The sequence below is a fragment of the Gadus morhua genome, chromosome 10 (assembly GCF_902167405.1).
Source record: "Gadus morhua chromosome 10, gadMor3.0, whole genome shotgun sequence".
Classification (NCBI taxonomy): domain Eukaryota; kingdom Metazoa; phylum Chordata; class Actinopteri; order Gadiformes; family Gadidae; genus Gadus; species Gadus morhua.
Window position 1 is genome coordinate 13,781,978 of NC_044057.1, and position 27,901 is coordinate 13,809,878.

The 27,901-nt window shown below is 45.4% G+C and overlaps 2 protein-coding genes across 3 annotated transcripts; both read left to right on the forward strand.

The window, feature by feature from the left end:
- Positions 1-236: 236 nt before the first annotated feature.
- Positions 237-3,103, forward strand: LOC115551838 (heterogeneous nuclear ribonucleoprotein A0). Its single transcript, XM_030367407.1, has one exon. It carries the CDS (start codon positions 1,677-1,679, stop codon positions 2,610-2,612), a length of 936 nt encoding a protein of 311 aa, XP_030223267.1. The 5' UTR covers positions 237-1,676; the 3' UTR covers positions 2,613-3,103.
- A 2,867-nt stretch (positions 3,104-5,970) lies between these two features.
- fam13b (family with sequence similarity 13 member B) lies at positions 5,971-27,899 on the forward strand. 2 transcript variants are annotated; one of them, XM_030368511.1, is made up of 20 exons: positions 5,971-6,225; positions 7,733-7,851; positions 10,666-10,870; positions 11,415-11,627; positions 12,753-12,930; positions 13,572-13,719; positions 14,355-14,428; positions 14,734-14,803; positions 17,122-17,195; positions 17,875-17,926; positions 18,348-18,474; positions 20,218-20,464; positions 20,810-20,951; positions 21,820-21,901; positions 22,296-22,495; positions 22,883-22,966; positions 25,354-25,449; positions 25,619-25,914; positions 26,513-26,614; positions 26,955-27,899. In XM_030368511.1, the coding sequence occupies exons 3-20, from the start codon at positions 10,711-10,713 to the stop codon at positions 27,076-27,078; spliced, it is 2,469 nt and encodes an 822-aa protein (XP_030224371.1). In that variant the 5' UTR covers positions 5,971-6,225; positions 7,733-7,851; positions 10,666-10,710; the 3' UTR covers positions 27,079-27,899. The 2 variants fall into 2 exon arrangements, with proteins under 2 accessions (XP_030224371.1, XP_030224372.1); XM_030368512.1 differs by having other exon boundaries at positions 7,736-7,851.
- The last annotated feature ends 2 nt before the right edge of the window (positions 27,900-27,901 follow it).

A 27,901-nucleotide genomic window follows, 5' to 3' on the forward strand; every position in this document is an offset into this window, starting at 1 on the left:
GTAACATAAACGATAGGGCTATAACATCGATAAAGAAGCATTATGTTAACTGGTTTAAAGGATGGAAGACCAGTTATATTATCCATTTGACTGGTTAAGAGTGAGGTCAACATCTGCCCCGGAGGTCTCATAGCGTCAGCTGCAGCAGACTACTCGCACGTTTGGGTGCTGGCAGTAAAAAGGCCGGCTGTCCCTCCCGATTTGTCACATCAGCTGTAATAGTTCAGCCGCAGTTGAGTACTCCTGTGAGCGACGCTGCATGGAGTAACTGTGCTTTGTAACTGTACACAAACGTGAGCAGTTAACTTTGGACGTGCTGGCATAGATGACGTTCATAGGGTAGGTGGTTGCAAATGGTAAACATGATGCCAAAATGGGCTGAGCTAGTTATGATTTGGGATGAGCATCCATCGTAGCATCCTACGATGGATGTACCAAACTAAAACTGATCAGGTGTGCAGCTAAACGTGTTCTAACCAGGCCAACTGGTGCTGCCAATGTCATGAAGGCACACTTGTGTGAAACTAAAGAAGTTCGCTGGCTAAACAATATTAGAAGTAAAGCGCTCCACCACTATGATGTTAGCGTTAAAGCTTTAAACACCATTAGTTAAGCTAGCGAAGTACACTATGACTAGTTAAGCTATAGAAATACACTGATTAGGTCAGCTGTAGACATACACTTTGGCTAGTGAAGCTATAGAAATACATTGGCTCTATAGAAGAACACTGACTACGTCAGCTGTAGTACAGCCTAAAGATTGAGAAATACATTAGCCTTTAAACTATAGAGCTACACTGATTAGTCCTTAAGCTTTAGAAGTAAACTGATTTTTCCTTAAGATATAGAAGTATGATCTGATTAGTCCGTAAGCTAAAGTAAACTCTGATTAGTCCTTAATATATAGAAGTAGATCAGATCAGTCCTTAAGCTATAGAAGTAGGCTGTGATATGTAGTGTAGCTCAAAAGAGGTTCTCTATTAGAATTAAAGTCATAAAAGTACAATAGGCTCAAAAGAAAAGGTCCAGAAGTTTACTGTTTAGAGTTAATGCTAAATAGAATTGCACTAGGATTAGAACTAAAGCTCTATAGAGGTTCTTTGATTAGAAATAAAGGTAAATAGAAGTATACTAGGATCAGAAGTAAAACTCGTAGAGAAACACTGTTCGGAAATAAAGTTAAATAGAAATACACTGGTTAGAAATAAAGGTTTATAGAGGTACACTATGATTATAAATAAAGTTAAATAGAAGCACATATCCCTACAAGCTGTAGGATATAGCGAATCTTTCTAGAAGTGGGCCACACGCCGGCTGCAGATGTGTTGACAAATGTAAACGGAAAAAACGGATGAATGTCTTATTGTATATTCCCTGATAGGGACCCAGTCAATAATAAGTTAATCAAATACATATTGATCGTATTCGTTGTTTATCAAATATACTATAATGTTGTACATTTATAATACAATGATTTTTTTCTATCTCGGGGCCATTTTGTCTCGAGACGTTCGTGTGGGCGGAGGTGAAATATCCGTGGGCGGAGGCAAATTTGATTGAACCAATCAGCGGCCGCTACGTCGCAACCACCCAGAGCAGCGATTGGCTGGAGTCCGCGGGTCTCGGTTGAAGAAGAAGGAGCTCGGTCTGCAGCGCGTCACTCTGTCTGTTTCAACATGGCGACTCAACAACTGTGTAAGCTGTTCGTCGGCGGGCTGAACGTGGAGACCACCGAGGAGGGCCTCCGCCTGCACTTCGAACAATACGGCGCCATCACCGACTGCGTGGTGGTGATCAACCACCAACTGCAGCGGTCCCGCTGCTTCGGCTTCGTTACCTACTCCACCGGCGAAGAGGCAGACGCAGCAATGGCCGCCCGGCCGCATGTGCTGGACGGGAACAGCGTGGAGGTGAAGAGGGCCGTAGCCCGGGAGGACGCCGGCCGGCCCGAGGCGCTGGCTAAGGTCAAGAAGGTTTTCCTCGGCGGGCTTAAAGACGAGACCGAGGAGAGCCATCTGCTTGAATACTTCGGCCAGTTTGGGGTAGTGGAGAAGGCCGAGATCATCTCCGACAAGCTGACCGGGAAGAAGCGCGGCTTCGGCTTTGTCTACTTCGACGACAACGACTCCGCGGACAAGGCCGTGCTACTGAAGTACCACACCATCAACGGGCATAAAGTTGAGGTGAAGAAGGCGCTCACCAAGCAGGAGGTGCTTGCGGCGGGCGGTCGCGGTGGCCGTGGAGGCCGCGGCGGACGAGGCGTGTACAACGGCTACGGCGGCGGGAGAGGGGGCGGCGGCGGTGGTGGCTACGGCGGTGGCGGCGGCTACGGCGGCGGCTACAACGACGGTGGCTACGGCGGCGGCTACGGAAACGGAGGGTACGGCGGTGGGGGATACGGGGCGGGCGGCTACGGGCAGATGGCGGGGGCCGGTGGCGGCTACGGGAACGGTTACAATGACTTTGGCGGGGACTACGGACAGCAGTCTTCGGCGTACGGCGCCATGAAGGGGGGGAACTATGCCAACCGGAACGCGGCCCCGTACCCCCGCGGTGGTGGCGGCGGGGCGGGCGGCGGCGCGTACGGAAGAGGCAACTTCAGCGGTTATTAGATATGACGGAGATATGACGTCATGTCCGTGGGAAAATGTTGATCACAATAAACTGAATTTACACACAAGGCGCTCTGGGTCTCTGAGGAGCGACAAGCAGAATGACTCCAACCCCCCCCCAACCCTCATCTGTGGAAGACATTGTGGACTTTGCATACCAAGAATTGCTAAAAAATGATGTAATTTATAATGTGGGCTTTAGTTTGACAGTTATCAGATAGGTTTAGATGGAGATGTACCAGATGACTGGTGGCATCGCGAACTCAGGGCCTTTAGTCTGCGTTAGGATCTTAAACTTCTCCACTGGGTCTCCAACATTTGTCCCGTTTTGTTGAATGCGTTTTTGTTTGTAAATTGAGCTGTCGTCATTTTTTCCCGTTCCACCTAAGCTTTTACTTTTGTATACTTTGCATTTAGCAGAGATGTTAATTTTGGTTCAATTGTTTTATTATAATTGCCTTTTATTAAAGTTTTTAATGTTTCGAAAATTACACGTGTTTCTTGTTCATTATATTCCGCCAAATGGCTTTTAAATGGTCTTTGGGGACGCTTTAGTCTGGTTTACCTTCTATTCAGCCCGGAACAAGAACGCTGTATTAGTAGCGTGTTGTGGGAGCCTCTACCCCCCCACATGGTCTGGCCTCAAAGGCCTGGTGCACCACATGGTCTGGTCTGTCTCACTGGCCTTGTGCCCCGCATGGTCTGGTCTGTCCCACAGGCCTGGTGCTCCACATGGTCTGGTCTGTCTCTCAGGCCTGGTGCGCCACATGGTCTGCTCTGTCCCACGGGGCTAGTGCCCCGCAGGACAACAAAGGGCCTCGTTATCCGCCGTTCCGTCCCTTACCACCAGGGGGCATTAGTATGACTGTCTAATTCCGCCATTTTCCCTAAACCAATTGTGCAGCCGATGTGGTGGTCGTTAAGATGAACACTTCAGTATGGTACCATAGTTGGATCTTAAGCATACAAAAGGCCTTAAGTTGAACAACTTCCTAGATTTTTAGTACAATTAAACGAAATTGTACTAAAAAAAAGCGCATTACTATCAAACTCAATGCATAGGCCTAAGTTTAGCATTGGGAAACATTTAAGCTTTCAGCTCAACCTATCAATCTAAGTTATGTTAAGCTTCATTATTTGAAAGCTCTTTTAGACAAGGGGTCAACACACCAACCATTAGCACTGAAATGGCATGTTTGTCATAACCATGTAAATAAAACCTAAACATGTCTTTCTTTCTATATATCACCTGTTTGCATTTTGTTTGCATTGCTTTAATATAAAAATCCTGGTTGCATATAATGTAGGCGTCTATTTCAATAGGACCTTTTATAGATGAAAGGTTTGTGTTGGTCAAAGCAAGAGTAAAGCAGCTTAATAAGTGTAGAGACATGTGGATATAAGGCCCCTATATAACTACATAACCCTAGTGCTGTTAAATGTAAAACAGCAGAAGTATTTTCCTCTAAAGTCGGGAAACGCGTGAGCCTGGTTCCTTTAAAGATTGATTCAATATAGTCAGTGAATATATATATTTATAGATAGATATATCGATATCCAGACATATAGATAATTAGATATATCTATAGGTAATGTGTTACCCGACTTTAGAGCCCAATCCTGCTGTTAGATATTTAACAGGGTTGGGGTTTTATATATATATATATTAGGAGTGTGACAGTACATAAAAGTCACGGTTCGGTACGTACCTCGGTTTTGAAGTAACGGTACGGTATAGGACGGTACGGTTCATAGTTACGGGGGAAATTTAAAAAACCTGCTTGTTTGTCAACAATGGAGAATGACCGTAGATCAACAGCAATAAAAACACCAATAAACTTGGTTATGGAATTTGCATTTCTGAATTCCCAGACAGGGATTGTTGAGATAGTGCCGTAAGCTGGGTTTGCACAGCTCGCTTTTTTTTCACAGCAACGGTGATAGTAACACCTGGATGGGGCCTTTTGAAATGCGTGTGCATGTCAAAGTGCTCTCTGTAGCTTACGTGCGCATCCGATATTTTTAAGTATACGTCAACTCAACGGAAACGGCAAGGGCTGTGATTGTTCCTCTAACAAAATCCTTTCCGGAATCACTTCTCCGGTTTGACTTCACACCTTATTCACTTGTAAATTGTTTACTTTGCTCATTAAGGACCAATAAAACACCAAATAAGATTTGAAGAGCTTTGGAAGTTTGTTTTACAACACTGCTTACATGGTTTGTGGTCAACATATAAGATTGATCGGTCGGCGAATCAAGTTCCGCATCGCAAAACAAGCCTTTGCATTCGCCATATTAACGCTATGTACGCAACATTTACGCACCGCGGTCAACCTCTGTAACCACCCAGAATTGCCCGTACCGTGACGGTTCGGTACAAATACGTGTATCGTTACACCCCTAATATATATATATACATATATATATATAGTTATAGTTATAGTCTATATCTAAATCATATAGTTAAAGATATAGTGTATATAGGTCAACACATGCTCCCCTCAACTCTGCTGCTCTATCCCCACAGCCTCTAGAGCAGACAACATGCTGCTCTGTCCCCACAGCCTCTAGAGCAGACAACAGGCTGCTCTGTCCCCACAGAGGCTGAAGAACTCAACGAAGGCCAAGCCGATTGGTTGCGAGATGGCGATCTGATTGGTTCCCAACTGTTGTATAATGAGCGTATACATAACTGCTATGACGCCCGATCATTTTGTGAAAGTTTGCATATCACTCCGCGCCTGGAAGTGGAAACAGTTACAAAGTAAAACATATGTTGGATGATGGAGAGGGTGTAAATGTTGTTACTCCGGGAGTGAGCAAGGCGATGGAGAGACTAACGAAAGCTTAGGCACACGGCGAGTGAACTGCTCCATAGGATAAATTGCCGGCGAACCGCTCTAACGGAACCTTCTCTCGGAGGGACGCTAAAGTGTTTTGCATAGCGACCGTCGATGCATAGCGGCAGCCAGGAGGGACTACTTTTTTGTGTTCTTTAATAAAACGGCTACTTTGACTTTCTTGGTTTATTTTTAAATGTAGTGTGTCTATGACTTTCGTTTCGCCATAATAGTAACCGTTGTATAAAAGCAATAGATCACTTCAGTCAGTGGCATGTGCTCATTATACCACTGTGAAGGGGGTCGCCGGCCCTCCGCTGCGCGTCGGGGCCGGACAACGCCCCTTAACAGTGGTATAATGAGCACATACCACAGCGTGGCGTGATCTATTGCTTAAATATACATATAGAGAGAGATACGAAATATATCGTATATAGGTTTTAGTTTCCATTTACGTTCTGGAGAAGGGCGTGGTCGAGGAGAGCACTGAGGCGGCACGTTGCTACGTCATCGTTACGTCATCACGTCATCGTCACGTCCTCGCAACGACCTGCAGACGGAATCCTTGTCGGAGCAAAAACAGGAACTGCTATATTAGTATATACAGTAGACGTTTAGATATATCTAAATTAAGTGTGTGGACCATCAGTCTCTTTGCTATGTCCTCTATGTCTCTGTCTACATTAACCCACCCCGCCATGTCCTCATCGTTGTGATCTCCTCCTAAAGATCTCCTTCCTGAAGCTCACCGTCCTGTTGGGTATCTCCTGGTATGCTAACTCCACCTTACCGTCTTCATATTATACTGTTAAAGTACTTATTGGTATAGTATTACTGCATCGAGGTACCGTGCCTCGGTTACCTCCCCAACTCAGAGTTGATCATGTTAATGGTTTAGAAGTCCTCCTTTTTTAACTCAGAGCTAACGGAGGCTAGCAGGCTACATATATATAACCTATCGATAAGAGCTCAATCATATTGATTGACGTATTATTTCATATGCTTTTAGATGGTATCCAGTAGAAGGTTTGATGTGTTCTCTGTCGCCATCGGTTCTTCCTTCTGCTGATTTTTAAAGTTGATAAATTAACATCACATTGATTATAAATATAAGGCAATACGTCATCATTCAAATTCACATTTCACATATTCACTGGGAATGATCTGCAATGATCCAACCGATTGCATAAAGAAATGTTTATTTTATATAGGTCTGTTGATATTGCCTGCATCCTACTGGAATGTTCCCTTTATACCCCTTAATACCCTAAACCCACAACTCTATCTATACCTTACACTTCAATACCTATCTCTATGCCATACACCTCATTACCCATCTCCATACCTTACACCTCGCTACATATCTCTACACCCTACACCTCACTACATATCTCTACACCCTACACCTCATTACATATCTCTACACCTCATTAGCTATCTCTATACCCTATACCTCATTACTTATTTCTATACCATAACAATCTGACCCATTACTTAGTCTTATACCCTAACCCTGTATACCCCATAATTGATCTCTAAACCCTGACCCCTACTACTAAACCTTAAAACTTACTAAAATAAAAAAAGATCAACCCTGACCCCATTTCTTACCCTAACCCTAAAGCTAACCCTATAAGTGGCTGTAACCCTATAAATAACCCTAATCCTAAAGCAAACCCTATAAGTAGCTGTCACCCTATAAATAACCCTAATCCTAAAGCTAACCCTATAAGTAGCTGTAACCCTATAAATAACCCTAATCCTAAAGCTAACCCTATCAGTAGCCCTAATCCTAAAACTACGCAATAGGTAGCCTTAACCCTTAAGATAACCCTATAAGTAACCGTAACCCTATATAAAGCCCTAACCCTAAAGCTAACCCTATAAGTAGTCCTAATCCTAACCCTGTTTGTAACGCTAACCCTTCTTCCTAACCTATTTTGTACCCATTACCCTCCTTTCTATCTATCTACCCTAAAGATATCCATGTTATGCATGGAAAATGCACCAGGATTGTGGCCTAGAGTTTCTGGCTGTTGTTCTGTGTGGCCTGTTGTTATTCTCTTTCTCTTTTATTTCCTGTTGCTTAGTGCTCTCTGGGGACTCTCTTACTGTACTGCTGCTGGTTCAGATCCAACAGGGTTGAGTCCACTGCACACAGTTCCTTGTCCAGAACGTCTGCCTCAGAGTCAGCTAATCAGGACAAGGGGACTCTAACCTGTCTGTTTCTAACCTGTCTAATGTCTCTCTAACCTGTCTGTCTCTCTAACCCTCTAGTAGAGCGTGTCCTTGTGAGGGATCATCAGTCTGTCAATGAGGAACTACCGGCTCATCTTCTGCCACAACCTGAAGCAGCCATAGACCGTCTCTGAGGAGCTCTGGACTACAGTTACAAGGTATGCACGAGTGTACGCATGAGTGTACGCACGCATACACACGGGCATACGCGCGCACACTCACGCACACACATGTGCGAATTGGCGCGCTCACACATGCGCATATACGCACACACTCAAGCGCACCTACACGCATACGCACGCGCATACACATGCATGCACACACACAGTTCCTCAATTATATGTCATTCTGACATGAACAGGAGGAGTTACCCCACGTGACCACCTGATGGCAGCATTGAGTCTCTGAGTCCACGTTAAAGGTCTCATGGTATGAAAATCTCACTTTATGAGGTTTTCTAACATAAATATGAGTTCCCCTAGCCTGCCTATGGTCCCCCAGTGGCTAAAACTTGCGTTCGGTGTAAAACGAGCACTAGGTGTTCTGCTCGCCTTTGAAGAAAACGGAGGCTCAAGCGCGCTGATTTGGAATGTGGTCGCATATGTCGTCATAAAAGATCTAAGCTCCTCCCCTTTCTCTGCCTTGCCCGCCCAGAGAATTTGGCCCGCCAATGAGACACGACGTGCGAGTGTTTGCTGTCGGTTCTTTGACGTCTCTTGACGAGACTGCTTTTGTCCGTGATAATATGTATTATATGTAGGGGTCTAACGGTACTCGTATTTGTTCTGAACCGTCACGGTACAGGCACGGAGCAGTTAAAGAGGTCTACCGCGGTACGTAAATGTGGCGTACATAGCGGGCAACGATCGTCGAATAGCCGAATAGTTGGAGTCACGTAGAATATCGAATAATGAATGTGACACTCGCTATGTATTACCCGGCTCTTCTCATTGCTGTTGAACGCTCCGTTGACTTGCATGGGCCTTCGCAACTTCCGGTGGACATCAACGTCTTTGGCGGACTATTTCTCTGCTGATCAACACTACGAATGCTGGTTACAAATAAATTGTTAAAAGACACACCGTGTGAAGTTATATTTTTGAAGTGTCTAGTTCACCGTCTTGCAGGCTGTGTTCAGTAAAATAAATAAATAATTAAAGAAATAAATATCGACACACCCCCACCCTCCTCCTTGACCCGCATCGCTCCTCCTCATTTGCATTATAGCTACAGACACCAAAACAGCGCGTGTGGGGGAAGCTCAATGTAGGACTGGCTCGGAGTGGCTGTAACTCTGTGCACCACGGCTGAATTTCGGGAACGTGAATACTGTATTAGTGGCCCACTAATACCTATATTAAAGCATCCATAAATTAGCATGTCATGGGACCATTTAAGAAAGCTATTTATTAACAGTGAAAGTAGGTAGATGACTAGTTTGGTCAGTGTTTACTAGGGGTGTAGTGGTACACGGAAGTCACGGTTCGGTTCATACATCACAGTTTGGTACGAGTTCGGTACAATGAAGGGAATAGAAAAAACAAAAATGCAGAAGGCAATTATTTTGTATTGTCTCAGGTTGTACCACCTAGTGTCATACAGTCTCTCCCCTGAGCTAGCTGCAACAGTCTGAACTGTGTGTCATCTAAGATGTAAACAGTAAACAATAAGTACCCCACATCATCTCCAGACTCCAATCCTTGACTTGTAAACAAAATAGGAAAAATCTGTTATAAAACTGAAAATGCAGCATGTCTTATTTATGAAAGTGCAAAGTACACAGAATTACAGCCACTACGAGCCAATCCCACAATGAGCTTTCCACAAACGTGCTGTTTTTTAGAGGCGGTTCAAGCTGGAGGGTGGGGGTGTGGCCCTGAGCAGCTTGCGGCCACGGTACCATGCTAACCCTAACCCCGTGTTCTGTAAATATTCTAGAACACTCCGGGTGTTCCGGCGGGAGTCCTTGGGCTCTATATCTAAATAATATCTTATTATACATAGATATCTGTATCATATAACTATTTTCACGGCCAAAAGCTGTGTGCGCTTCCAGACGATATTATGAATCTCAAACGACTGCGTCGGGTTCTCCGTCGCTCTCGTTCTTCCACTTCCACATCAATCTGAAGTAGACTGAACCGCGACATGGCGGAGATATGGATTGTTGCCCGCGGTTGTCCAATCAGGGCTGCAGTTTAGTTGCCCCTGAAGAACTCTCGTATCTAACATTACTTCCGCATTACATTAATTAATTTGCACGCCAGTTTTATTTAATTTTATACCGTGTATTCTCCGTTTAAATCCATACACCGAACCGTGACGTCCGTCCGTACCCATTCGGTTCAATACGAATACATGTGTTGTTACAGCGCTAGTGTTTACTAAAGTCTATTTACTGGCCGTAAGGGTTTGGGTTAGGCTAGGGTAAGCCAGGGTTAGGCTCCACTGTTCCACTAAACACTGTTCCAATGCACACTGTTTCACTGTACACTTTTCCAATGTAAACTGTTCCACTGCACACTTTTCCAATGTACACTGTTCCACTGCACACTGTTCCAATGTACACTGTTCCAATGCACACTGTTCCACTGCACACTGTTCCACTGCACACTGTTCCACTGCACACTGTTCCACTGTACACTGTTCCACTGTACACTGTTCCACTGTACACTGTTCCACTTTACACTGTTCCACTGTTCCACTGCACACTGTTCCAATGTGCACTGTTCCAATGTACACTGTTCCACTGCACACTGTTCCACTGCACACTGTTCCACTGTACACTGTTCCACTGTACACTGTTCCACTGTACACTGTTCCACTGCACACTGTTCCACTGTACACTGTTCCACTGTACACTGTTCCACTGTTCCACTTTACACTGTTCCACTGCACACTGTTCCACTGTTCCAGTGTTCCACTGTTCCACTGCCGAGGGGCTCAGAGGTCTGAGTGTTCTTTGTCTCCAGACGTCTCCTTAGGGTTGGGGTGGTGAGGAGGAGGAGGAGGACACCATGAGAAAGAGTGTGTCTTGGTTGCCAGGCAGCGAGGGCGTTAGGTCATCCACCCAGGTGTTTGGGGTGGCCCTGGAGGAAGTCACGCACACGCGAACGTCGTGTGGACAAGATGTCCCCCTGCTGGTGCATCACATCGTGCAGTACATCGAGGACCACGGTAGAACCAACCCCAACCCCCTAACCCCCTAACCCCCAAACCCCTCATATAGGACCTGGGGTAAAACCCAACCCTTACCCCCTTTCCCTTAGCTCCCTAACCCCAACCAATTTAGGCAATCCCATTTATACCCCTTACCCCTTCCCCTTACCCCTTCAAAACAAGGGGGAGTGGTAAGGGGAAGGGGTAAGGGGTAGAAATGGGTTTGGGCCTTACCCTAGCCCCCCTAACCTTAACACTTACCCCACAAAGGACCACTGTAAAACCCAACCCCTACCCCCTTATCCCAAACCCCTAACCCTAACCCTAACCCCCCAACCCCCTAACTCTAACCCCCCCAACCCCCTAACCCTAACCGCCCCATTGATGTGTGTGTACAGGTGTGTATTGATATGTGTTTTTATCTGTGTATGTGCAGGTGTGTATTTAATGTGTGTACAGGTGTGCAACATGTATTGATGTTTGTACAGGTGTGTGTGCAGGTGTGTATGTATTGATGTTTGTACAGGTGTGTGTGTGTACTGAGTGTCTGTCTCCCCCTCAGGGCGTCTGGACCTGGAGGGCCTGTTCCTGGTCAATGGTAACGCAGAGCGAGTGGATTGGCTGCGGCAGCGCTATGACAGCGGTGAAGGGGTGGAGCTTGAGGAGGAGGCGGATCTGGCGGCGGCCGTCAGTCTGCTGAGACTCTTCCTGCAGGAGTTACCTGAGCCACTGGTCGCCATAGAGATACAGACGCACCTGCTCAGCCTCCACCAAGGTACCTGTCTGTCTCTATACATGTCTGTCTGTAACCCCATAAAGATGGACTCACTTGCTACTCCTCTACCAAGGTACCTGTCTGTCCACCTGTCTGTCTCTCTACGTGTCCCCCTGACTCTACCTGTCTGTCTGGCTTTAGCTATCTCCAGCTCTAGCTGTCTGTCTGGCTCTAGCTGTCTCTGGCTCTAGCTGTCGGTCTGGCTCTAGCTGTCTCTGTCTCTAGCTGTCTGGCTGACTCTTGTTGTCTGTCTGGCTCTAGCTGTCTGGCTGACCCTTGGCTGTCTGTCTGGCTCTAGCTGTCTCCGGCTGACTCTTGGCTGTCTGTCTGGCTCTAGCTGTCTGTCTGACTCTTCCAATGCCTGAATTGTGGTTTCAGGTCAAGCAGCTGGTTGTTTACATGTGTTCTGTTTGTTAACATATTATTATTATTATATATTATAGATAATTATTATACATGATCAGATAACTTGAGAGCCCGGTCACCGTTATGGCATGTGAACCTGATTTTACTGTTTCAGACTACAGCAGTGAGTCTTGTTTCAGACTACAGCAGTGAGTCTTGTTTCAGACTAGTGAGTCTTGTTTCAGACTACAGCAGTGAGTCTTGTTTCAGACTAGTGAGTCTTGTTTCAGACTACAGCAGTGAGTCTTGTTTCAGACTAGTGAGTCTTGTTTCAGACTACAGCAGTGAGTCTTGTTTCAGACTACAGCAGTGAGTCTTGTTTCAGACTACAGCAGTGAGTCTTGTTTCAGACTACAGCAGTGAGTCTTGTTTCAGACTACAGCAGTGAGTCTTGTTTCAGACTACAGCAGTGAGTCTTGTTTCAGACTACAGCAGTGAGTCTTGTTTCAGACTACAGCAGTGAGTCTTGTTTCAGACTACAGCAGTGGGGCGTGTTTGTTTCAGACTACAGCAGTGAGTCTTGTTTCAGACTACAGCAGTGAGTCTTGTTTCAGACTACAGCAGTGGGGCGTGTTTGTTTCAGACTACAGCAGTGGGGCGTGTTTGTTTCAGACTACAGCAGTGAGTCTTGTTTCAGACTACAGCAGTGAGTCTTGTTTCAGACTACAGCAGTGGGGCGTGTTTGTTTCAGACTACAGCAGTGGGGCGTGTTTGTTTCAGACTACAGCAGTGAGGAGGAGGTCTTCCGCCACATGAAGTTCCTCCTCCAGCAGCTCCCCCAGCTGAGCTACGGACTCCTCCGCTTCCTGCTCCGCTTCCTGGGCCGCGTGGCGTCGGTGCAGCGGGAAGCCTGGCCCCCCGGGGCCCTGGCCACCGTCTTTGGCCCCGACATCTTCCAGTAAGACCACTAGTCCCTGTGTAGGACCAGTAAGACCATTAAGCCCAGTAGGACCACTAGTCCCGATGTAGGACCAGTAAGACCATTAAGACCAGTAGGACCACTTGTCCTAGTGTAAGACCAGTAAGACCATTAGACCCAGAGTAGGACCAGTAAGACCATTAAAGGCAGTGTAGGACCAGTAAGACCATCAGTCCCAGAGTAGGACCAGTAAGACCATCAGTCCAAGAGTAGGACCAGTTAGACTATTTTTCCCAGTGTGATGACCAGTTCAACCATTAGTCCCAGTGTTGGGACCAGTTAAACCATTAGTCCCAGTGTGATGACCAGTTAAACCATTAGTCCAAGTGTGATGACCAGTTAAACCATTAGTCCCAGTGTGATGACCAGTTAAACCATTAGTCCCAGTGTGATGACCAGTTAAACCATTAGTCCCAGTGTGACGACCAGTTAAACCATTAGTCCCAGTGTGATGACCAGTCAAACCATTAGTCCCAGTGTTGGGACCAGTCAAACCATGGGCCCTAGTGTTGGGACCAGTCAAACCATTAGTCCCAGTGGGATGACCAGTTAAACCATTGCTCTCAGTGTTGGGACGAGTCAAACCATTAGTCCCAGTGTGTCCCCTGCTGTGTTCCCAGTCTGTGGACGGGGGGGGAGGACCCCCGGGGCCAGGAGGCACTCAGCCGGGTGGTGACGGACCTGCTGCAGCACCAGGACGGCCTGTTCGACTCGGACGACGACGACGACCTTTCCTCCACCAACGACCACAGCTCCACCAACGAGCAGGTAGGGGCCAGCCCCGAGGACAGGAGCAGGACAGGAGCAGGACAGGAGGAGGAGGACAGGAGGAGGAGGACAGGAGCAGGACAGGAGGAGGAGGAGGAGAGGAGGAGGACAGGAGCAGGGCAGGAGGAGGACAGGAGGAGGACAGGAGCAGGACAGGAGGAGGACAGGAGCAGGACAGGAGGAGGAGGACAGGAAGAGGAGCAGAGGGAGGACAGGAGGAGGTCAGGAGGAGGTCAGGAGGAGGAGGAGCAGAGGGAGGACAGGAGCAGAGGGAGGACAGGAGGAGGTCAGGAGGAGGTCAGGAGGAGGAGGAGCAGAGGGAGGACAGGAGCAGGACAGGAGCAGGACATGAGCAGGACAAGAGGAGGAGCAGAGGGAGGACAGGAGGAGGACAGGAGGAGGAGAGGAGGACAGGAGGAGGAGGAGAGGACAGGAGGAGCTAGTAAACAGGAGGAGCCGTTCCTTTGGGCTGGGAGCCCAGTGCTGAGACCTGAGCCCAGTGCTGAGACCTGGGCAGGCCTCAGCACCAGGCTGACTCCACAGGTGTTCCTCGGACCTGAATGACTGCATGAACTCGCCTTCAGATTCCTTCATTGTGTGTGTGTGTGTGTGTGTGTGTGTCTGTGTCTGTGTAGGAGGATGATAGACTTGATGCTCAGGGGGAGGAGCTTCCTCGGGACCCTGAGGAGATGTTCCACAGTGGAGAGAGGTACACACGCACCAATCTAACCAGGCTGCCTCCCATTGGTCCGTCCACGACCCCGACCCTGACCTCCTCTAACTGACCCTAACCCTGACTAAAACCCTAACCCCAACCTCCTCTCACTGGACCTGACCCCTGACCCTAACCCTGACTGTCGAGGCAGCGGTTGGGTTAAGCTTCTTGGTCACTTGTAGTAGACTGATGGACATAACGAAGGTGCTGAAGTATTATAAAGTTGGTTTTGGTCGTAACCTTGGAGATAACAGGCCCCTCTTCCTGCTTTCCCCTCATCTGGACGTCTTGTTACCCAGGGCCCACGGTTGCTATGGCGATGAAGAGGATGGTCCCTGTGCTGCTGATGGGGAAACCCTGCTGGTCCAGGTATATATTTACATTATAGTACTATATATACTAATACATAATACTATACTACTGACCACATGCTGGTCCAGGTATAGATACATTATATCTATATTATAGTATGCACAAGTATATAGTATATATTCTACTTCAATCTATAGGTGTGCAAAGGATCCTCATGAGCTGCTCCAGTCTGCTTTGCAAGACAGAATGAAAAATTGAGACATTAAAGTGTATTTTTCACATTTATTAAAGGTGCCATGACATGCTATTTTATGGATGCTTTAATATAGGGTTAGGGTTAGGGGGCCACTAACACAGTATTCAAAGACGTTCCCGAAATTCAGCCGTGGTGCAGAGTTACAGCCACTCCGAGCCTGTCGCACATTGAGCTTCTCCCAAATGCGCTGTTTTGGTGTCCGTAGCTATAATGCAAATGAGGAGGAGGAGCGAGGCGGGTCAAGGAGGAGGGTGGGGTTGTGGCCCTGAGCAGCTTGCAGCCACGGTACCATGTGCTCTGTTTACAGTGGATGTATCGCAATGGCGAGGCGCACACAGCCTTTAGCCGTGTTCTGTAAATATTCTAGAACACACGGGAGTCCTGGAGCTCTATATCTAAATATTATCATATAGCCTACATAGATATCTATATCGTATAATATATATTATCACGGCCAAAAGCTTTGTGCGCCTCCAGGCAATATTATGAATCACAAACGACTTCGTCGGGTTCTGCGACGTCTCTGGTTCTTCCACTTTCACATCAATCTGAAGTAGACTGAACCGCGCGCTGCCCCCTGCCGGCTGCCCGCTGCCGGGCGGTGGTGCTTTGAGGCGGTGGTGCCTCGCGGCAACCGGCGGCATGTCGCAGTTCATGTACTTCAGGGAGTCAAAGCCAAAGTTCCTTTCCCCCAATTCCTTCTCAACCATGGCTGAGATAACCCCCACTACAGCCTCGTTGTGGAAATACAAGAGACGTCAAAAAACCGACAAACACTTGCGTTACAGTGTATGTATTCACACACACACACACACATGTGGGGCTCGCACGGCCGTGTCTCATTGGCAGGCCAAGTCTCTGGGCGGGCCAGGCAGAGTAAGAGGAGAAGCTTACTGCAGTGGGACGACATAAGAAACTACATTCCAAATCAGCGCGCTTGAGCCTCCGTTTTTTTCAAAGGCGAGCAGAACACCTAGTGCTCGTTTTACACTGAACACAAGTTTTAGCCACTGGGGGACCATAGGCAGGCTAGGGGAACTCATATTTATGTTAGAAAACCTCATAAAGTGAGATTTTCATGCCATGTCACCTTTTAGTTTTAAACATTTATCCATGCTTAGATGGAATTGTTGCAACTGTTGCAAATGTTGATATTGCAAAAGCAATATCACATATTGCTTAAGTAACAAAAATAAAAGTCTCTAGAAAAAAAATAGTGCAGTTCAACATGCTGCCTTTTAAATTCTAAGGAAAGTGCCTTTTCCACTGTGTGTGGACCACAACTGATACTCTAAGAAGCTAGCTATAAAATAAGTTGGAACAAAAATAAAGTGCTTCTGTATAATAAAAATGGTACAGTTGAACAAGATGCATTTTCATTTCACAGGAATGTTGCAGTACCAAAAATATCATGTGGAACACAACTGTTGCACAAAACATTAATATGTCTCAGTAGCTTTAAAAAAATATATATATTAAAAAAAAAAAAGAAGTTAGGAAATTAAATCGATTTCGGCCATTTTATATCAATTCTGAATCGTAGTAAATGAGAATCGCGATTCTTATATGAATCGATTTTTGGGCACACCCCTAGTATATATAGTACTCATAATACTACTAATACATAATACCATACTAGTGACACCCATATAGTACAATAGTACTCATAATACTACTAATAGGAATACATAATACTATACTACTGACACACGTATATATAATACTACAATACTCATAATACTACTAATACATAATACGATACTACTGACACCCTGCTGGTGTGTGTGTGTGTGTGTGTGTGTGTGTGTGTGTGTGTGTGTGTGTGTGTGTGTGTGTGTGTGTGTGTGTGTGTGTGTGTGTGTGTGTGTGTGTGTGTGTGTGTGTGCATGTGAATAGCTGGTGTGGAGATAATGACGTGGTGTAGGATCAAGATCATACCGGTGATAATGTGACTAGCCTAATTCTAGTCCCTGCCCCCAAACAATAACAGGAATCCCCTGAAATAAAGGTTACCGTTCAATTAATAAATCAATGACTAAGTGGGCCATAAATAAAAATACTAATAATGATGAAATATTAGTTAAAACGTTGATATAGATCGCTGCATTACCTTCCCCAGGAGGACAGGGGTTTTGGCACCGCCCTAGAGGACAACGGCAGTATGGACACGCGCCTTCAAGAGGCCAACATCGGGTAATGATGAGGATTTATGTTATCAACTTCCTTATAAGTCCTCCAGGCTATGATAACGGTGACGATGATGATGGTAGCACATCCTCATTTAGGTCAGGTTGGATCGCTAACAACAGACCAAGTGGGAATTGGTTAAATAACATCTGGCAAAATGTTCGCTCAAATAGTAATTTCTGTTTATTATTATATATTGGTTCGTGTCAATATTATTATTTATTAATTATGTTATTATGCAATTATCATAGTTATGCATTATATTGTATTACCGGTAGTTAATATGATGGTTATAATATATTATTTTTTCATATTTTAGTTCAATATTATTAGTTAGTTATATTCATTATTCATTCATTCATATATTATATTTAGTAAATAGTGGTGTGTGATAGTGATAGTATTGGAAGAAGTATTCCTTAGTTCCGTATTGTACTCATGAGTAGGAGTGATGGTATTCGTAGAAGTATTGAATAGTGCAGTATTGTACCCATGAGTAGGAGTGATGGTTTTCGTAGTATTGCTTAGTGCAGTATTGTACTCATGAGTAGGAGTGATTGTATTCGTAGTATTGCTTATTGCAGTATTGTACTCATGAGTAGGAGTGATGGTATTCGTATTATTGCTTAGTGCCGTATTGTACTAGTTTCTATACTTTAAGTAATGAGTTTGATTCTGTGTGCAGTCGGGGCGGCCCGGGCTTTGAACAGATGGACCATAGCAGCACCATCGACCTGGTAAGATGAGGACCACTAAGCACCTTGTCAGGATTCATTTTGAATTACATTTTAAGGCTGTTTTTTTTAAATATTTTCTTTGTATTTTGTTTATTTTTGATACTATTTTATATTTATTTGATAGGTATTTTATTTATCTATGTAAAAAAAGCTGTTCTCATGGGGAACGGCCTATTTTTTATATAAAACAAGCTGTTCTCATGGGGAACGGTCTATTTTTTTATATAAAACAAGCTGTTCTCATGTGGAACACTATTTTCTATATAGAACAAGCTGTTATCATGAGGAACAGTCTATTATTTATATTGAACAGGCTGTTCACATAGTGTATATGTGGATCCATTTGATTATAAATTACCTGAAACTTGAATTCATTAGAGAGTTTAAAGAGGCGTGTCCCTCCCTGCCGTCCGTCTCCCAGAGCCCCTCCCCCTGCAACCAGAGCTCCTCCCACTGCGACCAGAACGCCAACAGGAGAGACCTTGACCCATGTGGACCAGAAGGAGGCCACTCCAAACTACAGCTTTTCCCCGGCAGCGGGCTGGAAGGTAAATGAGACCTTTATGATATAGAGACATGAGACCTTTACGATATAGAGGGGACATGAGACATTTACGATATAGAGGAGACATGAGACCTTTATGATATAGAGACATGAGACCTTTATTATATAGAGATATGAGACCTTTACGATATAGAGACATGAGACCTTTACGATATAGAGACATGAGACCTTTATGATATAGAGACATGAGCCCTTTATGATATAGAGACATGAGACCTTTATGATATAGAGGAGACATGAGACCTTTATGATCTAGAGGAGACATGAGAACTTTATAATATAGGTAGTGGTACATGAGACCTTTATGATATAGAGGAGACATGAGTCCTTTATGATATAGAGGAGACATGAGACCTTCATGATATAGAGGAGACATGAGAACTTTATGATATAGTCCTTATGATATAGGGGAGACATGAGACCTTTATGATATAGGGGAGACATGAGACCTTTATGATATAGCGGAGACATGACACCTTTATGATATAGAGGAGACATGAACCCTTTATGACAGGGGTACTCAAGTAGAAATGATGAGGGGCCACAACATTTTTTTTCAGTGACTCAAGGGGCCGGTCGGTATACGTGTGACTGAGGCCGATATATGCTCTGTTTTAGACGTAACGCATAAGCACCTAAGATACATAACCCCCCCTTGCGCGGTAAAATATCCCCCCTTACGTGCTTAAGTGCGTCGGCCAAAATTCCTGACTATGCGACTAAAACACTACGGCCCTACGCAGCTCGCAAAGACTGTGATTGGCCAGCTAACCACATCCTTTCAGGAGTCTCACATTTCCGGTTTTACAGCATAATAGCGCCATTTTTAAAAGGCCGTGACAGAAGCGAATGAAGAATTTTGAAGAAGGAGAAGAAGAAAACACAAGAACGAATTATGATAATTATAAATATAAACAAGCCAGCGATTTCCACTTCCACGCCCACAGATTTGTTCGTTGCTCCCCCTACTGTTCTGGCGGAGAATCCCATTGCAACACGCGCAATCCTTAAGGAACCTTAAAGGAACCGTAAATCAAAACTTGTCTAAAACAAGTCCCTTTTGTAAATTACTTGCTTACGTCTCTGCGTCTAAAACAACCCTAAATCGGCCTTGACTGCTGCTGAGATGGACTGTCTGCCTCGAGTTTGGGAGGGCTGGAGTGGTCTGTGGGCTGGAGTGCTATCTGTTTATCGTTGCAACCCCCAGCCTCGTATTGAGATCGCGGCGCGCGGTTTCAAAATAAGAGCGTCCAGCACAATTTTTTTTTTTTTTTTTTTTTTATAATTAAAAAAACTTTTCAAAACAGCTCGAGGGCCATTAATAGACACCCCGCGGGCCACAAAAGGCCCGAGGGCCGCTACTTGAGTATGACTGCTTTATGATATAGAGACATGAGACCTTTATGTTATAGAGGAGACATGAGACCTTTATGATATAGAGGAGACATGAGACCTTTATAATATAGTGACATGAGAACTTTATGATATAGAGGAGACATGAGATCTTTATGATATAGCGGAGACATGAGATCTTTGTGATATAGAAACATGATACCTTTATGATATAGAAACATGATACCTTTATGATATAGATATATGAGACCTTTATGATATAGGGGAGGCATGAGACCTTTGTGATATAGTCCTTTATAAAATAGGGAGTGTGTGTATATCCGACCTAAGTGACATGAATACATGAATGTCCTTCATGCGCACCTCTCTCCAGATCCGGTGCCGGCCTATCAGAGGTGGCAGGAGGATGGTGGGGGAGGGGAGGCCCAGCTCTCCCCCCTGGCCAGTCGTATGCTCCCCATACCGTCGCCCTCCCTGGACGGGGAGGAGTCCTGCTCCTCCTCCTCCTCCTCCTCCCACCACCACCTGCTGGCCAAGCGCTTCCTGGACTTCGGGGCCCACAGCACCCGACGCTTCCTGATGCACGAGCCCGACCTGTTCCACCCCTCCAGGAGCCACAGGTCAGCACCTAGCACACCACCTAGCACCTAGCACAGCACCTAGCACACCACCTAGCACCTAGCACAGCACCTAGCACACCACCTAGCACCTAGCACACCACCTAGCACCTAGCACACCACCTAGCACCTAGCACACCACCTAGCACAGCACCTATCACCTAGCACACCACCTAGCACCTAGCACACCACCTAGCACAGCACATAGCACACCACCTAGCACCTAGCACAGCACCTAGCACACCCAACGCCTAGCACAGCGCCTAGCATACCCGACACATTGCAAAGAGCATCATTAGCAGCACCTAGCGTATAGCAGAATTAGCACAGCATGTGTTCTGCCTGCAGGCCGCGGCGTGCGTCCTTTAGCTCCAAGGAGGCGCTCCGGGCCAGCGACGCCAGCGCCCACCAGCTCTCCAAGAAGCTGCAGCACCTGAAGAAGAAGATGAAGCAGTTTGAAGAGCAGTTTGAAAGGGAGAGGAATTACAAGGTAGTCCCGCCCCCGTCTCCTCGCACACTGATGTCCTGATACTGGGATTAAACCATTACGATATTTAGTACCCACTAACCCTAACCCAACTGTCACTCATATGTTTAGAACCCATTAACCCTAACTCAACTGTCCCCCATATCTTTAGAACCCACTAACCCTCTAACCCTAAGCCAACTGTCCACCATATGTTTGGAACCCAACAACCTTAACTGTAACCCAATAACATTATCGATAAGTAACTGTTACCTCATCCTTGCTGGTAACTGGTATAAGGGGAACAAACCACCTCTTTGGCCAATAGAGGCGACCTGGCCTCAGTCAAACGTCCCTTCCTTTTGTGGTTGATGCTCTATATTGTACACAGTGTTTGATGCTCTGTAATGTACATGGTGGTTGATGCTCTATAATGGACACGGTGGTTGATGCTCTATAATGTACATGGTGGTTGATGCTCTATAATGTACACAGTAGTTGATGCTCTATAATGTACATGGTGGTTTATGCTCTATAATGTACACGGTGGTTGATGCTCTATAATGTACACGGTGGTTGATGCTCTATAATGTACAGAGTGGTTGATGCTCTATGATGGACACGGTGGTTGATGCTCTATAATGGACACGGTGGTTGATGCTCTATTATGGACACGGTGGTTGATGCTCTATAATGGACACGGTGGTTGATGCTCTATAATGGACACGTGTGTGATGCTCTATAATGTACACGGTGGTTGATGCTCTATGATGGACACGGTGGTTGATGCTCTATAATGGACACGGTGGTTGATGCTCTATAATGGACACGGTGTGTGATGCTCTATAATGTACACGGTGGTTGCTAACCTGACCTTTTGTCCTCCTTCCAGCCTTCTCATGGAGATAAGGCAGCAAACCCAAAAGTCCTCAAGTGGATGACAGACCTGACCAAACTCCGCAGGCAGATTAAAGGTAAACACACCAGGTCGACACACCTGGTTACAGGTCGACACACCTGGTTACAGGTCGACACACCTGGTTAAAGGTCGACACACCTGGTTACAGGTCGACACACCTGGTTACAGGTCGACACACCTGGTTACAGGTCCACACACCTTGTTACAGGTCGACCCACCTGGTTACAGGTCGACGCACCTGGTTACAGGTCGACGCACCTGGTTACAGGTCGACGCACCTGGTTACAGGTAGACGCACCTGGTAGACACACCAGGTAGAGACACCTGGCTCCAAGTAGACAAACCTGGTAGAAACAACTGGTTGCAGGTAGACACACCTGGTTACAGGTAAACACACCCGGTAGACACACCTGGTTCCAGGTGATTGATCCCACACCGTGTCCTGCCAGATGCCAGACACCGTGCTGAGAGTGAAGGCCACAACCGTCCCCGGAGCAACACTCTGCCCAAGAGCTTTGGGTCCACGCTCGAGCAGGACACCGCGGCCGAGGGGAAGGGCCACCGGCCCACCAGAGAGGAGACCCTGGAGCTGGTCCAGTGGCGGCTGAGGGGGAGGAAGCAGGACGAAGGCTGGCCCGACGACATCAAGGTGGGGGCAGGGTTCAGGTGGGGTGGACGTATGCTAGGGTGGAGGTCCCGGAGGAAGGTTTAGATTAGGTGGATGTTGGTAGGGGGTGGTGTTGGTAGGGTGGTGTAGGGGGGTGGTGTCATGGTTGGTAGGGTGGAGTAGGTTGGTAGGGTGGTGTCATGGTTGGTAGGGTGGAGGAGGGTGTGGTAGGGTGGAGTAGGGTAGTGTTGGGGTTGGTAGGGTGGAGTAGGGCGGTGTATCATGGTTGGTAGGGTGGAGGAGGGTGGTGGTGTCATGGTGGGTAGGGTGGAGTAGGGTGGTGTTGGGGTTGGTAGGCTGGAGTAGGGGGGTGGTGTCATGGTGGGTAGGGTGGAGTAGGGTGTGGCTGTGACAATGTGATGTTTGTAGAAAATGACGAAGGAGCAGCTGAGCTGTGAGAAGACGGCTCTGCAGAAGAACCTGCTGCACTATGAAGGCCTGCACGGACGGCCTGTGAGTACTGCAATACTACCTAGTACTATGATTAACACTGCACTATGAAGGCCTGCACGGACGGCCTGTGAGTACTGCAATACTACCTAGTACTATGATCGATTAACACTGCACTATGAAGGCCTGCACGGACGGTCTGTGAGTACTGCAATTCTACATAGTACTAGGAGTAACACTGCACTATGAGGGCCTGCATGGACAACCTGTGAGTACTACCTAGTAATACCTAATAGGGCCCGACCGATATTGATTTTTGAGTGCCGATGCCGATAATTTTAGAGAAAAATTGCGATTACGATTTAATCGGCCGATTAAAAGCAAAACAAAAAAAAAGCATATAAAACGTAGTTTTTGATACAGAACCTTTGAGTGTTTTAAAATACATTTACAGTCAAAAATGAGTGTAATGTAAAATGTAAAATAAAGAACTAACTCCCAATGTTCTGCGCTCATGAGCAGTGACTAATACGTGCGTGCTGAGCAGTATGGTCTCACCGCTAGAGTTTACAGTATAACAAATTAACATGGCCTGGGACCTAAAGAAAAACAGGCACAACATGCTCAAACAACGCGTCTTGTGTACATTGGTGAGGTGAGCGCGCAGCTGCCTGAGCGAGCGTGCTTTCATGTTGTACGGTAAAATTCAATCTCCTCTTTTTTACTCCAGCTAAAGTTGTTGGTTAGCAAGGCAAGTAGGAGCGCAATCTGCAGGATACTAAGCGCAATAAAATGTAAAAATAATAATAATAATAATAATCGGTTGTAATCGGCGTCTTTTTGGCAGATGTTGATTATTTTCAAAAAGGCTATAATCGGCCGATTAAATCGGCAGGCCGATGAATCGGTCGGGCCCTAATACCTAATACTACTTAGTACTACAATACTACCTAGTACTAGAATACTACCTAGAACTACGATTAACAAGTACTACAGTGTAGTAATTGTTGTGGTAAGTACTACAAGTAGGGATGGGCCGATAGTCGATTCTATCGACCTTTGACAATAGATGGATTCTATCGGCGATCGTCTCAAGTTGCCGATCAAAAGGCGATAATTTTTTTAATAATTAATAAGTTATATTTTTTTTTTTGGAAAAACTGGGCACAACATTTGCTAGGACTATTGCAGACTGTAGAACCAATCGAAAGAAAACCTAATTTGGATTCAAAGGAACGAAATAATCAAAAACAAAAGCCGACATATCGGCTGGTTGACGTCTTTAGGTTCACCTTTCTCATTGGCTTCAATCCAAAAAACTTCCATATGGGCGAAATTGCTGTCGTCTTACTAACTAAGATAGCCTCCCCTTTGTGCAACATGTGCTGTGCCGTGTGTCATCATGACAGCGCCGCCGGAACCGACGCATCGAAACTTAAATCAGCAGAGGCTCACGCTGGTCCAAGGGGTAGATCATCCGTATCGTTTTTAAGAAAAAAATTGAAAAATATAACCGCAATTTTATAATGTGATAAATAACTATTATTATAAAGTTGCGCCCCCCCCCCAATAGTATCGCGATCGCTAGGGGGCGCTATCGGGCAATGGAAGCTTGTAGATGATTGCCCAACCCTAACTACAATACTACTTTACTACCTGGATTAATACTGTACTGCTACTAGTACTAAATACTAGTATTCTAGTACTAGGATTAAGGATTAGAATTACCCTGCTGCACTATGATGGCCTTTAAATACGACCGCTGTACGACTATCTTGGGATTTTTCTATGTCAATGGAACCAGAAGCACTACTAAACTTCACCTGTTAGGAGGAGGGTCTTCAGGTTAGGAGGAGGGTCTTCAGTTTAGGAGGAGGGTCTTCAGGTTAGGAGGAGGGTCTTCAGGTTAGGAGGAGGGTCTTCAGGTTAGGAGGAGGGTCTTCAGGTTAGGAGGGGGGTCTTCAGGTTAGGAGGAGGGTCTTCAAGTTAGGAGGAGGGTCTTCAGGTTAGGAGGAGGGTCTTCAGGTTAGGAGGAGGGTCTTCAGGTTAGGAGGGGGTCTTCGGGTTAGATGGGGGGTCTTCGGGTTAGATGGGGGATCTTCAGGTTAGGAGGGGGGTCTTCAGGTTAGGAGGAGGGACTTCAGGTTAGGAGGGACTTCAGGTTAGGAGGGACTTCAGGTTAGGAGGAGGGTCTTCAGGTTAGGAGGAGGGTCTTCAGGTTAGGAGGAGGGACTTAAGGTTAGGAGGAGGGTCTTCAGGTTAGGAGGAGGGTCTTCAGGTTAGGAGGAGGGTCTTCAGGTTAGGAGGAGGGACTTAAGGTTAGGAGGAGGTTCTTCAGGTTAGGCGGAGGGTCTTCAGGGCTGTCTGTCTATATACTGCCTCTCTCTCACCGCTACTCTATGTCTCTCTGCCTGTCTCTCTCTCGCCGCCCCTCCCTGTTTTTCTCCCAGGTTTCCAAGTCTGAGCGTTCGGTGGTGAAGCCGTTGTACGATCGCTACATTCTGGTGAAACAGATGCTAACCAGAGCTAGCCTCGTACCGCTTACAGTAAGTAGAACAATGCCTGCTATAATACTTCTTTAATCATAATACTATCGCCTCTTATAGTATTATGCTACTGTTTTAAAAGGATTAAGGTTGTTTTCAAAAGATAAATCCACCACCACACACTTAAATTGAATTCTAATTTGGATTCAAATGTAATTTATCAATTCAGGTATCGCCCTCCAGTAAGAGGCGGGGCCAAACTCTACAGCCAATCATTGAAGGAGAAACGGCTCATTTCTGTGATGAGCTCAAGGACGGTGTGGAGGAGGAAGGAGAGAGGAGAGAAGGCGAGACGCCCAGCTCACAGATCATCATGACCCTTGACCCCACCCCCTTAACTGACAGGCCAATCCAAGGAGACAACTCGTGTGATGACCAGAGTGATCGGCCAATTATTGACAGGAACAAAATGGAGGAGGAGTCTGGAAAGACGGACCACCGGCTGTCTGCCCACTCCTCCAGCATGTGAGTAAATATACTAATGCTACTAATATACTACATATATACTACTGATACATAACACTAATATATACTACTAATATACCGGCTGTCAGCCCACTCCTCCACCATGTCAGTACATATACTAATACTACTAATGCACTACTAATCTATACTACTAATATACTACTATATAAACTACTAATTGCTACTATCTATAATACTATCTATTATAATATACTTCTGTATATACTACAAATGTACTAAACACAATTCACTACTATACATAACACTATACTATATATTTAATGTGATATGTATTCTGTCCTATATGTACTATATATTATATAATGTACTTTATATGATATTTAATATTTTAAATATCCAGAGTTGGTGACCTAGCTACGGAAGGTTATATTGTTTAATATATATATAATATTTAATGTGAAATGAATGTATTATGTCCAGAGTTGGTGGAGCAGCTATGGAAGGTTATATTGTTTAATATATATATAATATTGAATGGGATATTAATGTATTAAGTCCAGAGTTGGTGACCTAGCTACGAAAGGTTATATTGTTGAATATATATATATAATATTTAATGTGATATGAATGTATTAAGTCCAGAGTTGGTGGAGCAGCTATGGAAGGCTCGATCAGAGAAGAAGAGGCTTCGGTCGACCATTAAAGAGTTTGAGGAGGATTTCTACCAACACCACGGCAGGTAATTAAACACTGGATCTATACTTCCTACTAAATGTATACAACAAAACACTTGATATGGCGAGAAGGTTATAATTCTATCATATCAATTGAACCGTGTGTGGGCGGCCACTAACGATTATCTTTCTGTCAATTAATCGATTATTACCTTGGTAACTGAAACCGATTTTAAAAAACCATGAGCAAAGCATTTTCTATCAAATCGATCAATATATATATAGATATATATCTAAATCTCTCAATAAATCCCCCTAAAGGGCGGACAGGGATGCCTGTTCAGGTACGGAGTTGTGGAGGCAACAGGAAGTAGAATGAGGTGACAGGAAGTGACTTTGTTGCAGGCGGGTGCAGAAGGAGGAGCGGGCCGCCTTATTGGACGAGTACCGAGAATACAAGAGGATCAAGGCAAAGCTCCGCCTCCTGGAGGTCCTCATCAGTAAACAAGACTCCTCCAAATCCATATAGCCCCGCCCCCTGGACTAGCCCTGCCCCTGGACCCCTGCCAATAATCCAGCCGGAGCCTCCACTAGCCCCTCCCCTGGGACTTGCCCCGCCCCCGGGAAGAGAGCCGCCATTTGTCATTCGTTTTTTTTAAACGGTGTGATGTAGATAAGATGATGTTGAACGAAATTGCTCAACCACTGATCCTAACATGTTAATATAACATGTTAATATAACTGTTGATATTCCTACGAGCACTACTAGCTATCCATGTATATACAAGTATTTTATATTAGTAGATGTACGTGTATATGTATACGTATGTATATGTACATACATGTATACATGTATGTTTGTATGTACATATACAAATGTATGTATTTATATATATATGTGTATGAATATATATGTGCGTAGTTATATATGTGTGTAAATATTTATGTATAAACACAGGAAGGAAGTAATCCCTGAAATGTTTAAATTATTCCACATTCAAACGTTTGTTCCATTGTATCTGTCGCTTCATTTGTACTTTTCTACCTTTAATTTGACTAAGCAGAATCGACCAATACAATGCGTAACATAACTAGCATTCACACATACAAGCCTACCAGTTAATTTAGCTGCAGTAGGCTGCAGCCAGTTAGCTGTGATGGCTATGTTTGTCCACTTTATCAGTTTTCTGTGCGGTAGTAATTAATGAGTTCAGATGTGTAATTAGCCTGCATTACGCAACATAGCACCTACTCAATAGTATGAGGAACATTTATATTATTGGTGAATAATAAGCAATAATATGAAAAATCACTTTAATATGCCTCTAAATAAACCTGTATGTGAAGGCTTT

Coding starts and splice junctions, on each gene's coding strand:
- LOC115551838 (XM_030367407.1), top strand. CDS start 1,677: ATGGCGACTCAACAACTGTGTAAGCTGTTCGTCGGCGGGCTGAACGTG.
- fam13b (XM_030368511.1), top strand. CDS start 10,711: ATGAGAAAGAGTGTGTCTTGGTTGCCAGGCAGCGAGGGCGTTAGGTCA. Junction 21,902..22,295: donor ACTCCGCAGGCAGATTAAAG/GTAAACACACCA, acceptor GTGTCCTGCCAG/ATGCCAGACACCGTGCTGAG. Junction 22,496..22,882: donor GCTGGCCCGACGACATCAAG/GTGGGGGCAGGG, acceptor TGATGTTTGTAG/AAAATGACGAAGGAGCAGCT.